This window comes from Sarcophilus harrisii, chromosome 4, assembly GCF_902635505.1.
Source record: "Sarcophilus harrisii chromosome 4, mSarHar1.11, whole genome shotgun sequence".
NCBI classification, from domain to species: domain Eukaryota; kingdom Metazoa; phylum Chordata; class Mammalia; order Dasyuromorphia; family Dasyuridae; genus Sarcophilus; species Sarcophilus harrisii.
Window position 1 is genome coordinate 461506256 of NC_045429.1, and position 18007 is coordinate 461524262.

Here is an 18007-nt window from a genome sequence, read left to right on the forward strand (position 1 = left end):
AGTGTGAGAGTATGGGCAGTTTGAACCCTAAACCCCACCACGTAGGTGTAGAGGTGTAGGCTATTGGCCATTTAAAACTGTGGGTTCTCGAGGACATTTTTCTGGATTTTATTTACAAACAATGCAATATTCCTCAGGAAAACTGCTATATCTTTGATTAATAGCTTTGGAGCGATAGCATGTGTTCCCTTCATGAAAATGATAAACAGCAGTTTTTTTTTTGATCATTGGGCATTTTCTTAATCGACAGACTCTGAAAGTGTTAGTACCGTGACTGGGGGGTGGGAGGGAGAGCCTGCAGCATTTTTCAGGGTTAAAAAGGATATTAAAAGAAATTGGGAATAACTCCTTTAAATGGGATTGAAAATAAATATAACATTTGTGAATGAGTGTCACTTGTAGAATAAGTACCTTACGTGTAAATGTAATAAGATGCTGAGCTTACAAGAAAGCCTCTTTTTGTCTTCATCCTCTCCCAACATGTGGACGAAGCTTTACCAGTTCAGATAAGGGAGATAACAAAGGACTTTATTTCAATTCTTATTTTAAAAATATTTTGGCAACTTGATTCTATGGATTCCAGAACTGGAACAGTCAACCCCCAGATTTCTTTCATTATTAGATGTGCTTTCTTGCCCTGTTGCCTAAGCAAGGAACAAAGTAAGCAAATTTCCTTTGAACACTGAATTATATAAACCAGGAAAGAAATGAGTACACACACACACACACACACACACACAGACAGAGAGAGAGAGAGAGAGAGAGAGAATGGCCCAGTTTTCAAAATGGCTATTAATTTGAATTCATGAACATAATTCTCTAACTATCTTAAGTAACAGCTAGGGAATAGTAGAGAGAAGGCCAAAAGATAAAGCTAATTCTTTAAATAGGTGAGTCCAATCATAGCAAAGAATCCGGAGGGTTTCTGACAGGGCTGTGCTCAGTTACTTCCTGTGGACATTCAAGACCACCATAATGTTGAGATAATAAAAGTGAATATATTTCCTTTTTAGGTGACTCCACTAGTGATGCAGGTAAGACCTTTCTCATCTGTGTTAAGTGCCGTAGCTGCAAATGCATTTTAACATCCCCTGTGTGCATGATTCCCATGTACTGTGTGCTTTTGTAGGAGTAGTGAGGATGCTGGGCATTGCTTCAGAATCATCCACTGGTAGTAATTAAATCCTAGAATTTGTAGGCCCTCCATGGGCTCTTTATCCCCATCCATAGTTGTACAATAATCCCCTGTAGTGCACTCTCTAGCCTTTGATGGAAGGCCTCCCTCTAGTGAAAAAGATCCAGACTCCTTCCCAAAGCAGCCCATCCCATCTTGGGCTACCTGTAATTGTGAGGAATCTGTCCTTGGATCAAGACTAAATCTGTCTCTTGTCACTTCGGCCTTCGGGTCAAGTTCTTCACCTAGAGAAAGAGAAGTCAGATTCCCCTCCAACATGATCATCCAGAAGCAAAGCGTTCTGCCCGCTAATCTGTCTTCCCTCTGCCTCTTCTCCAACTTGCTGTCCCAAGTCTAGGATAAGATATCCCCATGTACTTCAAATGAGCGGTGTGGGACTGTCTTCCATATCTGGAGCCTCCAACCCAACTGATTACTGCCCTCTGGATGCTCTTCAGCTTTGCAATAATCATTCTCAGATGTGCCCAGATGCAGTCAGTCAGTCAGTAAGCATTTATTAAGTGCCTGTTTTGTGCCAGGGTGTCAGGCCTGCACTTTAGGAAGATCCTTTTGGCAGTTGAGTGGAGACATGAGAAACAGGAGGCAGGGGATCCGATAAGCAGCTATGGCAGCCAGACTTATTGTTGCTGGAAGAATGATCTGACCAGGGCATCCTCCCGCCCCCCACAATTGAATCCAGCAAAAATTCTTAACCATCTCTTACTTGAAAGACCCTCCGCCGATTCTAGAGACACAAACACAAAAGCAAAAAATGCTCGTTTGAGGAACTTTCGTTGTATTGGGGGCTGCAACTTACACAGAAATAAGTAAATGCCAGGACGTTGGCGAAAAACGTTCACACCGGCCACTGAGGAAGGGAAGCTGAGGAGCCTTTTGGAAAGCAGCGAATTGAGAACTGAGATCACATAAACTTGGGGAGTGACAGGGAGAGCCAGGTCCAGAAATGAAGGGCCATCCCCTGAGGCAGGGAAGGCCTTCCCAGAGAGGCTGCGTGGCCATTGTTCTAGAGGTTGGATCTGGTGACCTCTGTCTTCTTTTCTAACTCGAAAATTCTATGATTCTCTGTCTTCACCTAAGTCATAAGGCAAATGTAAGCCTGTTGTTCCATCTGTAAGGAGGGATAATCATGACAACTGTCTCACAGGATTGTGGGGATCCGGTGAGGTGTGCATGAGTGTTGGTCATGAAATGATGTGAATAGGCAGCTTTGCCAGCCTTGAAATGCTGTTTGTGTGTCAGCTCTTAGCCATCATCATCGTCATCATCACCTTCCCTCACTTCCCTCCTCCTCCTGCTGCTTCAGGGGAGTTTGATTGGATCTAATACCTGGACGAGTCATGCTCCTACACTTTTCTGGGACATTCAGTGGTTTGTGAACCCTTGTGCGGGTGGACAGCGTGAACCCTCAGTGGCCTTTTGGTATTGCATTGCCCGCCCTCCGTGTCCACCAAAAGCATCCCCCTCAGGCCCTGGGAGACGGTGATGACATCATCGCCATGTGGCCCCCTCACCATTATCAGGAGGGCTTAAGTGACAGACCTTGACCTGAGCCACTGACCCCCTTTCGCTTTTCGGATTTGCGTGCTCTTTGCTCAGGTGGATAAAACAATTGCTCTCTGTAATTGCCCATTGGTGTCGGGATATGGCCGCTGCCGCCGCCAAGCATTTATCTCTGTTGTTCATGTAGAGAATGGAAGACATTTTGTTGATTCTCTGCAAAAGTCTTGGGAAAGCCCACATGGAGCTCTCCCCTGTCCGGTTTACAGAGGACTTGAGATTAGTCTGGCACAATCTCTCTTATAAATTGCAATTTTCTCAATTTTATTGATATTTCTTGTTTTTCCTTCACCTTCACTTTCCCACATTGGGAGCAAAGACTACAAGAGAAAGGGGGGAGGGAGGAAGCAATCATCACCCATCAAGTGAGTGTGCCAGAATGTGCTGAACTCTAGACCCCAACTGCTGATGAAGGGAGGGGGGGGGCTCTTTGTCTCCTCTCTTTGCAGCTAAGCTCAGCCACTCATACTAAAAAAAATTGGTCTCTTTTTCTTCTTTTACATTTGTCTGTGGGTGTGGATGTGGCTGCGCACGCACGTGCTCAAGTGCTCAACTGCTTACTTGTGCTGTGCCTGGTACATCATAAGCCACTGATAAAATGCTTATTAATGGATTATTTTCTCGGTTTTGTTTACTTTTCAGCAGTTCAGAGAAGTTTTTCTGGGCTGCTTTAGATTCTTCCCATTCATTTTTATAGCTCACTGATAATCCATCGTATTTCTATCTCATAATTTGCTTGACTATTTCCCCTTCATTAGGCAGCTGCTTTGTTTCTAGTTCTTTGCCATCTGAAAAAGTATTTTTCTGACTATTTTAGCTCTTCCTTTCCTTCCTTCTTGGACATCCTTGAGGCATATAACATGACCTGGTTTTGATGAAGTCATGCTAACTCATTGGAGTTAGATGTTCACTAACTATCCCATTAATCAGACCATCTGGAATTGTGCCAGGAATTAAAACTAAGCTTAAAGAGTTTGCAGACTCTTGTCCTTTTCCTCTTCCTCCTTTCTGTTCTTTTTTAAAATTATTTTTAATTGGAACTTCTTTGCCTTTCCCCAGTCTTGGGGCACCCGTCTTACTTTGGGCATTGTCAGAGATCACTGTCAGGGGCTTGGTCATCACATTTACCAGTTCTTTCTGTACCTTGGGATGGAGTTCAGAACGGGCTGATAGCTTGACCTCAAGGGAAATGAGAAACTCCTAGTTTCTCCTGCTTTGTCTTGACTTATTCTTTCCTCCTTTTCCAGAGATCATCCTCCTTTGCAGAAAAAAGTAAAATCAGAGTCAAACCATTTGTCCCCATACCTTCATGTAGATCTTGGCAATTTCAGCACATGTTGCACTTGAGGACCTGGGATACAGTTACTATTTGTTATTGTTATGTTAATGCTACTTATTATTCTGGATTTGTTGTTATGCTTGTTATTATTATTATTATCGTTATTTTGGTCCATTCCTGAGATTTCATCAGCGTAGCAAACTTCAAGTAAGGATAGTCCTTGCTTCCTGATACATCAGTGTCTCTTGGATCTTAGAAGACTTCTTGGGGGCACTGAGAGACTAAGAGACCTGTGTCCAACCTCACAGAGCCCGTACATGTCCCTTCCCAGTCTCCTGCTCCCTCTGCCTTTGCTGACGTTACACTTACAGGACCCTGCCTGCATCATCATCAGTGCCCCGCTTTTGTTTAAACATCAAAGTTGCTTCATTCCCATGAGTCTCTAGCCAGATTCCTCCCTCTACCCTCATCTGTTAACTCAGTGAAATTGTCTCTGCTCGGTTTCAGAATTTCCTTCTTGAACAACTTTCATCCCCCCTGGCCTTAAGAATTTGGCCAGTACAACTGTTAGCAAGTCGCTCTCTGAGGCTGCACAATTTCCTTTCCCCAAATCTGCAGTCAATTTGGACCATCTTTATCTTTCTTCTCCATTGTGAATCCCAAGGTGAAGGTGGTCACGTTTCCCTAATTTGTTCCCACCCTTTCTCCTAACGCAACCAGGTCCTTCTTGGTACAAATCCGATTCTGAAGAGAGGTCACATTGCCGGGACTTGGCAATGGATGGAGTGCGATAGTAAGAAGCAGGGAGGCTCCGAGGTGAAGCCCCTGGCTGATTAGGAAGATGAATTCCTGTATTTCAACATGCCCTAGAAATGCAAATCCTCTTCCCAGACACTAATTTCCTAGCTACGTGCGGAATCTTCTTGTTTCCTGATGTCCATGCATAAGGAGGCTGCAGCAAAAAGCACTTTTTGTATGCCGGCGGGCTCCACTTTCTTTCCTGGGACGTAGAACTTTCCGCTTTTCTTCTGGGAAGATCATCTTCCTGACCCTCATGCCCAGTGGGCAGTGATCATCTAGGGTGACAGACCTTAGAGAGTACTCCAGGTGGTTAGCAGGCCTTCCTCCCCGTGGGGATCAGGTGAACAAGTAACTGCTCGGCTGTTATGAGCAGGCAAGGCCCCAACAACCGGAGCTTGGCTCTCCTTCCTTTGACTCCAGGGACCAGTGACCCCTTGCTCCTCTGCCTCCAAGGTCCTACAATTTCCTCAATGAAAATACAGGCAGGAGACTTTATCTGTAAGATACTTGGCCAACCTTAAAATGCCAACTAAAGAGCAGCTGGTTATTTATGCATTCACATGTGCATGACTATGGATCTATAGAGAAAGTTCATTTTATCCATTTATGGTTCTATTATTATTAAAATTTCCTTCTGTCTTTCCACTTGTCAGGATTACCCCTTAGTGTCTCCTGATTTATTTTCTTTGCTGCTTTAACCTTGAAGCCTTTGGTTATCTGCTCATGGAGCATCTTAACCTGCTAACTTGACTAACAGATGGGTGCTCCTTTTGGAGCAAGACCAACTTGCACCTGGAGCCTAGATAACAAATTACTTGACTGTGGGTAAGAGGTAAATAACGGTGGACTGCGTGCAGGATGCTGAAGAATTCCCTTTCCCATTCTTCCGGGGAAATGATCTCCTCAGTCCTCTGGTATTTCTTGGTACTGGTAGGTCCGTTTTCCTTTCTAAGGGTTCCAGAATGAAACTTTTATGCAGCACTCATTGAAATTCATCTTGGACATCATTTAGCATTATACTAGCAAATAGTAAGGCAGCATTAAAAATAGTAATGGCCAATCATGTGTGTTCCTGGCCCCAGGCCCCCTTCTTGGCCATATGCCTTCTCCACATAACTCATGTCTCTGCTCCTTTCCCTTCCACGTGAGGTAATGCTTAGAAAGTGCTTAGCACAGTGCCCAGCACATAGTAGGCACTTAATAAATGCTTATTCCCTTTCCTTTCTCTTCCTTCTCCCTCCCTCTCAGCTTGAAAAATGCATGTGACATTGTTTAGAGAACCAGGTTATAAATCTGTGACAAGGTGACAGTTGGGCTTCATTGGTTATGAGTAGAAATGAACGTTGCGGTTTTAAGACATGGATTGTCTCGTGTCTCTGGTAACGCTCGTTGGTTGGGTCCTTTGGGAAGTTGGGACTTTCCTTGAGAACCCAGTGACAGAGACTGTAAATGTGCCCCGAGTTAATGGGTTGGGTTCCTTTCAGTTTTCCTGATTGGAAACCTTTCTGTGTTTAGAAGGAGAAGTTGGAATGGTTACCCAGGAGAAGCCGGCGATGTCAGAGAATACCGAGATGCCCAGTGAGCTTGCGTCTGGCGTCCCTCCAAGGTGGGTGGTTTTTGTTTTCTTCTCATCAACTGCCCGTTGTTATGCCATAGAAACAAGGACCAGTCTGGTGCCCACAGTGTTCCAGCATCGACTTCATTTGTGGCAATTTCTTTTTTTAATACGTATCAGGTCATACTTGTGCAGATACGTGGCAGCCCCTTCTGTGGCCTGAGCATGTTTAGAAGTGTGTCATGGGACGTGAGCGAGTCTCTGATTATGCTGAGATGCTCTAGTTGGCAACTACCTGAGGGCTCCCCTCCTAGGGAGTAGGAGTAGGAAGATTCCTTCCTCCTTCAGGCTCCCACACTGCTACCAGCTAACTAGGATATCCAGCATATCTCCAAGCTTGCCAAATATTTTTTATGTGGGTGTGTCTCCTCCCTCTAAAAGCTATCATCATCATCCTCATTTTACAAGTGAGAAAACTGAGTCAGGCAGAAGTGAAACAACTTGCCAGAAACACACAACTCAACTAGTAAGTGTCTGAACACTGGTCTTCCTTGTTTTGTTTCCTGGCTCCATCCCTGGGGCTGCGGTCAACTACGAGCTTTTCTGGTGGGTATTGTGTAGAATGCAGCCTGTTGCCGGTGCACAGGAAACATTGCTTGTCTTCAGTATTGATGAAGGTGTTTTTTTTTTTTTCCTTTACAGCCTCTTTTCAAATGTGTGATTTGGGCTTAATCTGTGTGTTTGCTTTCAGAAGAATACCTCGTCCTGGCAGTGCTCGGCCAGCCCCCCCACGAATCAAGAGGCAAGAAAGTGCAGAAGTCCTGGCTCCGGAGAGGTACGAATTACAGGCTCAGGGACAAGTGTGGCTGAGAAAGGTCTTTGGCCCTCTGATTGTTTTAGGATATTTGCTTATTCTTGCAGTTAAAGCAAAATACAATTCATTTTGCTTTATGCAGTTTTTGGAGAATTCTTAATACTCCAGATAATTCAAAGCCTAACTTTGAAGGCTATTATAGTTCACAAAAATCTCCTCCTTTAAATAATCTTGTCTAGGATGGTGACTGATCAGAGCTGAATGCATCAATGTGAAATAGACTTACTCTAAGACTGCTGGAAGTGATGGCATCTAATCCAACTAGCCATGATTGCCTGACTTCTGGTGTCATTGTGCGATCTCTTAAATCATGTTCCCAGGGGAAGTGACAAAGTGCATTCGAGCAAATGTTTGGTATCCTCTGAACAAAAATGCTGTCAGCTTTTTTACTGTACGTGCTCCTAAGCACCTCCTCTTCCAACTTAATATTCACAGCGTGGATAAATCAAGTCAGCATCAAAGGGAAGTTGTCTTTACTTGTTGACTCTTCTTTATAATATTGTTTTTGCTATTAATTATTTATTTCACAAGCCACCCTTGACTTAATTTCACTTTACTGGCTTAGAAATAACTTTCTTTTGTCTAAACCATTCAGCTCCACGGGGTAGAGTAATTAAGAGACTTAAATAATACATTTAGTTATGTCAAGTTAAGGGACAAGATGTTGGTGATAATGATGTGTTTTCTAAAATGATCCAGCTCCTCCCATTGCTTTTTATTGGTATTGTTTCTCAGTGTCGAGACAAACCCTGTGTTTAGACACAGTGTGTCTCCAATTGATGAGAAACCCTTAATTTACATGTGGAAAAATAAAGTCACACTACATGATGACAAGTGGATTCCATAAATTAGAGACTTCTTTCTTCTTGGGTCAAATTCAGTTGTATTTAGTGTTGTCCCGTGACCTTTCCCCACTTAAGAAAAACCACTAGCCATCAGCATTTTATTTCAGGGAGTCACACTAATTCATAAATTCACTTTTAGGTGCATCATCACTTAGGACTTTTTGCCAAATAATCTCATGTCTCCCCCAAAGCTGCTATTTTAGTTGTCACTGGCACAGACTTATATGCAAAGCAAGTCACATGGGGAAAATGGAGAAGGAACTCGGTTTTGGTTAAATATCACTCATTGGACCAACACGCACAATTCTTCAGGTGCACATATGTTATTGAAGTAGAAATCTGGGGCAGAGTAGACTTGACTTTGTTTTCAAACTTAAGTCAACTCTTATATTTTTCATTCATCCCCAAATTTTTAAATTATTCAGTGAGAAAAAATGAAAAATGAGGCAACTTACTCAAGCCAGAAAAATATGGTATTGTTTTGGTATTGTTAGATCCTACTGATTGAATTGGAAAGAGCTAGGGGCCCATTTAAGTCACTTCAAATTTTTTGACAGCATCTTTTGCTAGATTTGAGGAGGAGGAGGAGGAGGAGTAGTAGTAGTAGTAGTAGTAGTAGTAATAGTAGTAGTAGTTGTTGCAGTAGTAATTAATAGTAGTAGTGGTTGTAGTAGGTGGTAGTGGTAGTAGTAATTGTAGTTGTAGTAGTAATTAGTAGTAATAGTTGTAGTAAGTAGTAGTAGTAAATGTAGTAATAAGTAGTAATAGTTGTAGTAGTAATAATTGTAGTAAGTAGTAGTAATTATAGTAGTTGTAGTAAGTAGTAGTAATAATTGTAGTAAGTAGTAGTAATAGTAGTAGTTGTAGTAAGTAGTAGTAATAGTTGTAGTAGTAGTAGCAGTAATAGTAGTTGTAGTAAGTAATAATAGTCTTAGTTGTAGTTGTCATAGTGGTAGTCATATGTGGGTGCTGGTGGGAAGTAGTGAACTGAGTAAAAATTGTAAAATGGAGCTGGAGAAGGAAAAGACAAACTACTCCCCTGTCTCCCAAGATAACCCCCAGTGGGGTTACAAAGAATTGGACATAGTTGAAGTGACTGAACGAGAGCAAACTAGATAGGGGTTCTTGCGGGAACAATAGTCGCAGCAATCATTGACGTGAAGGTTTAGGAACCTCCCTACCTGGCGTCTCATTGAGTTCTCACAAGGAGCCTGTAAAGTAGGCATGTTATCACCTGAGACAGGAAGAGCTTTGGTGACCTGTCCAGGGTCACACACCTAGGAAGTGTCTAAAGTAGGTTTGGAACGCTGGTCTTCTGACTCCATGCCACCGTCCCTGGCCCTTCTCTTGCCCAGCTGTAGACATGATGCTATCTGGGAAATGTAAACACTGATCAAAACAAGATTAAAGGGAGTTTTTCTGCATCTGAGGGTAGCTGACAGTTGATATCACAAATAGTCTCCATCCTAGAGTCTTAACTGGTGTCCAAAATGGCATTTACAAAAGAATAAATGTTTAAAACGGCATTTGCTCTGAGTTTGGAAAGGCAGAGATGCTGATCTCTCCGCGCTTCTAGTGTACACCTCACAAGCATTCCCTCACTCCGTCTCTTCACCCCACACTTGGTAAGGAGGCACTTTTGTTAGAAATGGAAGCCGGCGGTGGGGAGCAGCGGGGCGGACTTAAGTGTCAAGCCCGTGGCCAGACTTGAAGTAGACACGTGTTCTAGAATAGAGCCACGTAAATCTTCAGAAAAGATTGTGAGGAAAGTGGCTCCTTTTGACTCCTGACTCACCAGAGTTCTCCTTTCCTTTTAGGACGGGCAATGGGAAGATGGTCTCCAACGTGATCATCGACTCGCAGAATTCGGACGATGAGGAGGACAGCCAGTTTGTGGTCGAGGCCGCCCCCCAGCTCTCGGAGATGCCGGAAATGGACACGGTTTGTGATGCCGAGCTCGGGGGACTCTTTCACTCTCTGTGCCAGCGGTGCCTCCAGAAGGTCCCCCTGGAGATGTGGTTTTCCATGGGTTGGCCAGGTCTTCTCTAATTCTGGAATGCCCTTGCAAGTCATTTAACGTTGCCCTCTGTACCTGGGTTCTCGGGTGGGTGAGACAGCTGGAGGGCAGAAAACTTAACCCGGTTTGTGTTTTTGGGCAGGCACCGGCGGTCGAGTTGGAGGAGGACGAGAAGCACGGTAGGTCCTGGCTCATTTGCCCTATGTCCTTGCCTCAGTTTTTCAAAAGTTAAAGGTCATGACCGTTGACCAGACGGAATGAGGAGTAAGAGCTGCCCAGAGCCCGGCCCAAATCAGACAGGTACAAACAAGCTGGCAGCATACCACAGGTGGAAGAAGGGCGCTGGCTGAAGCTCCGCCCCCTCTGGGCTCACACCAATCCCTGCCCCCTCTCCCTCCTTTCTCTCTCCCCCTCCCCGTGCTGGGTTGTCACTCTCCGAAGGGCGGCCTTTGTGCCAGGAGCTGATAGAGAGGATTAGGCTCGTGTCTCTGTAGCCCTTGAACACAGTGGGGCCTTTACATCTGTTCATTGGGTTCACTTGAGGGCCTAGGGAAGCTGTTAGTGTGACCCCCATTTTACAGGGGAAGAGACTGAGCTTCACAGAGACTGGTCCCCTGAGTGGGCACCAAGATGGCAAAGGCAGCTTCTCCCCACTCCAAGTCCAGGATGCGGGGGCCGGGCCCGGTTCCTTCTCCGGGGCTGAGGGGGTCTTTGGCTGCCTTGTGGTTGCCCCGGCCTATGGGTGAGTCAGGAAAGCTGCCTTCTGGCCCCTGCTTCCCACTTCTGAATGGCGCCATTGGGGCTTCCTCACCTGCAAGAAGAAGTTGGCCAGCAAAATGCCCGCTCCTGGGAAGGGGCCGGCGGGCTGTTCTCTGCCCTACCCACAAGTGATTTTCCCAGTCTCTGCCATTTCCGAGGTCCTCTCAAGTCTGGCACTGATTGAATCTCTCACTGAATCGGGGAAACCAGCTACAGCAAAGAGCCAGCGTCGCTTTATCTGTCATCACTTAACACTGTGACTTTTTAATGGGGAAAGTTTTGACTTGAGGAGGAAGCCCACGCCCCACCTTGTCCTCAAACCCACAACATGTGACGCAGTTGGACCGCTGCATTTGGGGAGCGACTCCTCCAGCATCTGAGCACTCATGTTTTAGGAATGGAGAAGGAAATTCTTTTTATAATAACTTTATTTTCCCAAATTCTTGCAAAGAGTTTCCAGCATTTACCCACGTAAAACCTTTTTTTTCAGACTTTTCTCCCCCACCTCCCCAGACCACACTTTGGAGGAGTGAGGGCGGCCACCGTTCTGGGGAAGGGGGACACGGGCGGGCTGCCGGGCCATGTGTCCAGTGCCGAGATACCCCAAAGACAATCAGCTCTTGCCCCTGCCCTCGAGGGAGGCACTAGAAGACCGGGTGGTTGTGCCGGGCCTCTGGCAGACTCATTTATTCCTTAAGCCTTTATTAAGCCTCTACTGTGTACAGCTTTGGGCCAGCAACTGGAGGCAGAAGAAAAAAGGCATTCTGACCAATTTTACTCCTGAGGACTGAAGCATAGAAGGCCCAGAGGAGCCCAGACAGGAAGGGCTGGCCCTTGCCCGCGGCCTCAGCCCGCTCACAGTGTCCTCCTCGCTTAGCTCTGTCTCAGCGGCTCTAACAAGACAGTAAAGAGAAATGGACACTGGCCAGAGCCTGCCAGCACACGGACTGAGCCTGAAAGTTGCCTTCCTGGTCTTGGACCTCAGGCAGCAGGGAGGGGAGGGGCCAATGACCCCTTCCAAGAGCACTTGGGAAGGGGCTTCATACCGACAATGGGGGCTTGAAGAAGCTCAGCTTGGATGGGAGTAAAAGCGCTCTCCCTGGCTTAGTGAGCGTAAGCCTGCCCCTCTCCCCCCAACTGCTCCCTGGGGGCCTCTGCCTGAGAAAGCTGGGGCCAGTCCCCGCTCTCGCCAGCTACTCTGTCCTCGCCCATGCCCCGCCACCCCAGCACGCTTGAGCCCTGTGGGCAGAGCCTCCCTGAGAAGGGTGGAAGTCCCCTGTCCACCTCTCCATGCCCAGTGCCCGTGGACAAGCCCCTGTGTCTGGGTCTCTGAACCGGGATAAAACCTGACGTGATGAATGTCACCCATTGCTGGGCATCCCAACCTCAGACTCTGTCTTTCCCACAGGTGGACTCGTGAAGAAGATCTTGGAGACTAAGAAGGATTATGAAAAACTCCAGCAGTCCCCCAAGTCTGCAGAGAAGGTAAGGAGCCACCCTCGTGGGAGCCATGGTAAGGGGGTCCAGAGTGAGGGTGCCCACGCCTGTGCACTTGCACTGTTTCTCTGTTGAGTCTCAGCTTTCAGCCCCATTTCTCTTGTGATAAGGCATGGCCAGGCCCCTGCCACTGCCCTCCTGTCGCTGCCCCACTCTGGAAACCATCAGGGCTGAAGAAGTGGGAAAAGCCAGGCTGTGGGCTGGCGAGCATCCTCAGGCCTGGAGCGACCGTGGGCACGGACCAAGGGCATACAGGGCTTCTTCCAAGGCAGCCGACCTTGGCCCAGTGGTCTTGTGACCCCTGGTGCTCACTGCATACACCAGGTGCGGCTTGGAGGGGGGCCATGCCTTGGTGGTGTTTGGGGAAAGCAGGGCCAGCCCCCCACCTTAGAGGGGGAGTGCCCAGCAGCTGCTGGCAGGGTCCCTGGGGAGCAGAGGGGTCTGGCTTTGGCCCCCCTAAGGGCTCTTCCTATAAGGCTGAGGGAGAGTTCGGGCAGCTGTCCTGCCTGAGGTGGCGATCTTCTGAGAGGCAAAAGGGCAAAGGTTAGAAACGAGTGGACAGAGTTCACCTTAAAAATAGTTTCCAGCCCAGAAGAGCCCGCACCCCCAGGGGAGCCCCCCACAGGCCCTTTTAGCTTCTTGGAATGTAGCAGTAACTGGCCGCCTCCGGTCCCCAAGGGAGCTGAGGTGCCAGAGTGGAAGCCCCGTCCCTGAAAGTCACTCTGGGGCAGGGCAGGTTTTGGGCAACAACTTCTGGCTCCAGAGCCTGCTGTTGTTCTGGGCCCTCTGGGATTGTGGGTAAGCACAGCCCAGCTTGGCGGCCATTGAATTTCCATTTGGAATCGTTTTCTTCTGTGTCCTTGGTTCTATTGTGAGGATCCGGGAGGGGACGTCAGGCTCATCCCTCCAGGCTCCTTGTAGCGGCCTCCCTCGGTGGTGAAGTGGACGGGTTTGCCTTTCCTACCCGGGCCTGTGCCCGGCCGACAGTACCACGGGGCCAGAACGTGGGGCACAGGCAGGGGGGCAAGCCAGGGGTCGAGGGGAGCAGAGCAGCGTCTTCCCTTGTGAGCGGGGTCTGATCAGAAGCTCACCTCAGGAAGCAGAGAGGGCCAGGCCAGGTGTCTGTGAGCCTGCCCAGGTGCTTTTTTTGGACTTTTCTGGACTGCAGGACCCAGGTCCACATTTCATGAGCATTTTGGGGCCCCCGCCCTGCCCGCGTACCTGTCCTGTGGCCAGCGGGGCGCACTGGGGGTCATGAGCACGTGGTCTGGGCCAAGCGCAGGCCATCTGTGAGGCGATGCCAGAAGATCTCGCACTTCCTGTCATCCCAGTCACCTGGAAGAAAACATTCTGGGCCCAGGTCGGGGCTCCACGAGCCCAAAGCCTCTTCCTGTCCTACTTGAGGACTGCTCCTCATCTTCAAGAGGAAATATGTGCCGGCCACGGCTTTCAGAACAGAGTGCGAGGGGCTGTTCCTGGGGGCCTCCTTGAAGGCGACCTTCAGGGGGCTTTCACTCTGGCGTGAGTCGTTGGGGTGCTTGAGGAGGGTTCCATGGGTTTGCCCTCATGGTACTTCTCGGGTTCCAGACTGCGACTTCAGGACTTTTCTCCCGACTTGGTTTGCGTCCGTGCTCTGGTGCCCCCTTGGGCTCAGTGGAGTGAAGGGTTCTCCTAAGAGCTGTAGCAGAAGTGGATTTACTTGGAAGTCGCCCCTCCGTTCCTTGCTGGGTTGAATGATGAGCCACTGCGAGCAGGGTCTCCGCCGTCTCCGTATCTCCCCGGACTTCACTCTGTTCATCCCAGCTGCAGCCGGCCCACTTCTCCTCCCCCCCACCCTCCGAGGGACGAGGTTAGGACGCAGAGCAGCCTGGGTCCAGGCAGAGTCCATTGAGAACCAGGAGCCCCAGGTGAGGAGGCCCTTGTGCCTGTGCTGCTTCTGCCATGTCATGGCCACTGGGCATGGGTGCGAGCTGCGTCCTGAATCTGCCATGCAAGATGGGTCAGGGTTACTTCCGACTCTGTGAGCCCATTGACCAAGATCCTGGGGGGCCGGGTCCTTCCTCCCCGAGCTTACTTGACGGCTGAGCAAACTGAGGTGGGCTCCCCCATCCAGGAAGTGTCCAAGGCGCCCAGAGACGTCCCCAGCTGCCCACCGAAGAGCCTTCACTTCAGCATCTGCCCTTTAGCCTCTTAGGCGGTTCTAGAGTGGATGGTAACACCCTCCAAGGGACATCATTGGGGCAGCGACTGCACGTCCAATCGGGTCTGAGCTTGGGGTGAAGGGACGCCCCAGCTGGGGGGCCGGGTGCCCGTGCAGAGGAAGCAGGGGGCGCTCCTGAGGCCAGAGAAGCAGCAGGTGTCCAGAGGAAGACCCAGGTTCCAGTGGGGCCTCGGATGTGGTGGGACCCCCTTAGCCACTGCCCGTCTGCTGCTCTCCAATGGGGCTGGGGCTGGCACCTTCCTCCGAGGGCTGTTAGGGGGTCAGATGAGCCAATCACAGTAAAGCCCTCACAGGGCCCCGTGCCAAGGATGCCGGGGAGTCCCAGGAGGGCCCTTCTCTCCCTCCACCCTCATTCTCCTCCCAGGATGCAAGGCTCTCAACTTGCTGTTCCTCCATGTTGCCACAAGGGGCCGCTGTTGAACCACGTCCCCAGCTCCTGGGCCCCTCTGACCCCCAGCTCTTTGGACTGCGACTTTGTCAGCATCCTGTCAGAAATGCCCGCCTTGTGCTTGTTTGTGGATCACTGTGTTGCAGGAGAGGGGCTGTGCGAGCGGTCCTGCTCGCCCAGAGGGCTGGCCCATGCCAGGCTGCCCAGATGGGCTCAGGAGCTGTGGGAAGCTCCCGGGTTAGTTAGTGGCGATGGGCAGGCCCAGGGGCGACAGCAGAGTTAGCAGTGACTTAGCAGAAAGGGCCCCGTCTGCCGGGATAGGTCTGGCCTTAGGCCTCTGAGTCAGGCTTGGGTCTGAGGGCACAGCTTCTGCGCCAAACCCTGTTCCTGGCAACACTTCCTGTGGTTTCTCTGATTTTTACAAGGGTCCCGATGGAAAGAGTGCCAAGCTACTCCCAAGTCCGTGTAAGGACCCTTCTCGCCAAGTGTTGTGAGTTCCCAGGACAAGCACAAGACCCAGAGTCCCCTGGGATCCTGGGAACCCACTTGGAGGTACTTGGCTTTTGTAGGTTCAGTCCAAGGCAGATTTTGTCCTCCAGGCCCCGAATGGGAATCGCGAGGGTTCCCGAGGTGTGAGACCAGTTGGGAGGCACTGGGACCCAGAGGACTAGGCCTTTGCCTCCCGTCCCACCACACAGATCCAGTGCTAGTGGTCTGGCCTTGGACACAGGTGTAGGGAGAGGGACCTGGGCCTGGAGGTCACCAGGTCAGGAGAAGAGCTGCAGGACCTTGAGGAAACTGCCGGCTCCTTCCCCAGCTCCTCCCTGAAACAAAGATTCCTCTTCAGAATTCAAACTGAGGGTCCTCCGAGGGCCTTCGCGAGCAGGGTTCACTCTGACTTCAATGAAGAATTTTTCAGAGAGGTGGGAGGTCTGTCCCCCCTCTGGGGCACTTAGAAAGGGAAGAGAAACAGAGGTGGACAGGAAACCGTTTTGGCGTGGACAGGTATAGAAACAAATGGAGGCTTAATGGAGTAGCCACAGCAATTACTCAATCCTGGTTCCAGAACTGAAAAGGGAGTCCCGATGAGGCAGCGTATGTGTGCAGACAAAGCAGGTGCTGAAGTCTCCAAGAAACCTCCCACGCAGCTCATCCCATCGGAGGCAGCCCTTAGGAAAGAAGGGCTGGAGGAAGAAGAGGACAATCCGTGGCCCCCGCCGTCCCTGGTTGCCAGTCAGTCACTAAGACCACCATGGGCAGGGCCTCCACCACCATCAGGTTGGCCTTGCCCGTGCCCATTGACTCCATTCTGCTGGGTCCCTGCTTGTCTCCTGGCTGGTTGCTCAGAGATGGCAGAAGGCAGTCCTGGCACAGAAGCGCCGGCGTGCTCTCTTCCCACAGCAGCCCCGTGAGCTCTGGGCTGGGGTGCGACCGAGGAACTAAATCTGGGCGGCCACGGACCGGGAGCCCACGGACTCGGCTCAGAACCCTCGCTCTTCTCCTTCCTTCCTGTGTGACTCTGACCGCTCGCCTCCCCTGGCCTCAGCTTCCTCCGGGACAAAGTGCTTGACCACTGAAATTTTCCAGCTCTCAGTCCATGGTCGCTCATGGTCACACAGCCAGGAAGAGGCAGAATTTGAACCTTGATCCTCCTCCCAAAGTCCAGCACTCCTACCCACTTGATTGGAGGGGTGGATGGATGGATGGATTGCTGGGTAGGTGGATGGATGGCTGGGTGGGTGGATGGATGGCCTGCTGAATCCTGCGACCCATCTGAGCCTGTCAGTGCATAAGACCAAGCCAGATTTTCCCCTGAACATTATTTTCAGGGGAGGAAACTAGCACTCAGTTACATTTACTCCAAGCTTTAATAGGCTTAGAGAATTGATCTGCAGCAGACTCCAGGAAACCTTTCTGCCCACTCCGGGGCAGCTGCAATGACTTCAAATGGCAGTCCCTCAACTTTCATTTAGAGCGCAACTCGGGGCCTCGTCTCATCTCACCCACGACTTTCCCAGCAAGGGCACCCGAGGCCAAGGGCCCGGCCCAGGGAGGGAGTCTGTCGTGTGCATCAATCACATGAGTGGCTAAGGCCTCTTGCCTCGGCCTTCGAAGTTAGGACTATTGCAAACTCAGGGGAAATAGTTCTCTAGTAATTCCAAAGTACCAGTGTTTCTTATTAGACAAACAAGAAAACTTCAAATCAGTCCGGAGTATAAGGTGCTTTGTGAAAGTATCTTTGGAAGAATTGACGGATCTTGCAGGTCAAACAGGCACTTTGCCTTAAAATGTTCCTCCTGGAGACTTACATGAACTGATGCTGAGTGAAATGAGCAGGACCAGGAGATCATTATATACTTCAACAACAATACTATATGATGACTAGTTCTGATGGACCAGGCCATCCTCAGCAATGAGATCAACCAAATCATTTCCAGTGGAGCAGTAATGAACTGAACCAGCTACGCCCAGAGAAAGAACGTTGGGAGATGACTAAAAACCATTACATTGAATTCCTAATCCCTATATTTATGCCTACCTGCATTTTTGATTTCCCTTCACAAGCTAATTGTACAATATTTCAGAGTCTGATTCTTTTTGTACAGCAAAATAACGTTTTGGTCATGTAGACTTATTGTGTATGTAATTTATATTTTAATATATTTAACATCTACTGGTCATCCTGCCATCTAGGGGAGGGGGTGGGGGGGTAAAAGGTGAAAAATTGGAACAAGAGGTTTGGCAATTGTTAATGCTGTAAAGTTACCCATGCATATATCCTGTAAATAAAAGGCTATTAAATAAAAAAATAATAATAATTTTTCATAACAATATGAAAATAGAAAAAGCCTTTATTTTATTATTGCAGTTAAAAGATAAAGTGAGTTGTAAGACTTGAATACTGTGCTACTGAATGATTTTCCCAACAAAAAAAAAAAAAAAATGTTCCTCCTGTCTGTGCTGTCTTGATGAGTTGTCTCCAGCCTACAAAGACTTCCTAAATGTATTTGGTTAAAGG

The 18007-nt window shown here is 48.9% G+C and overlaps 1 protein-coding gene across 12 annotated transcripts in view; it reads left to right on the forward strand.

The window, feature by feature from the left end:
* TRAF3IP1 (TRAF3 interacting protein 1) overlaps positions 1-18007 on the forward strand; it is a 64515-nt gene that overhangs the window by 35371 nt on the left and 11137 nt on the right. For 6 of the 12 annotated variants that reach the window (XM_031968263.1, XM_031968267.1, XM_031968270.1 and 3 more), the window contains 6 exons: positions 1014-1034; positions 6348-6438; positions 7139-7222; positions 9924-10047; positions 10266-10302; positions 12291-12367. In XM_031968263.1, the coding sequence (XP_031824123.1) occupies positions 1014-1034; positions 6348-6438; positions 7139-7222; positions 9924-10047; positions 10266-10302; positions 12291-12367 (434 nt within the window). The remainder of the gene's footprint in view (positions 1-1013; positions 1035-6347; positions 6439-7138; positions 7223-9923; positions 10048-10265; positions 10303-12290; positions 12368-18007) is intronic. The other 6 variants (XM_031968265.1, XM_031968268.1, XM_031968271.1 and 3 more) reach the window with 3 other exon arrangements.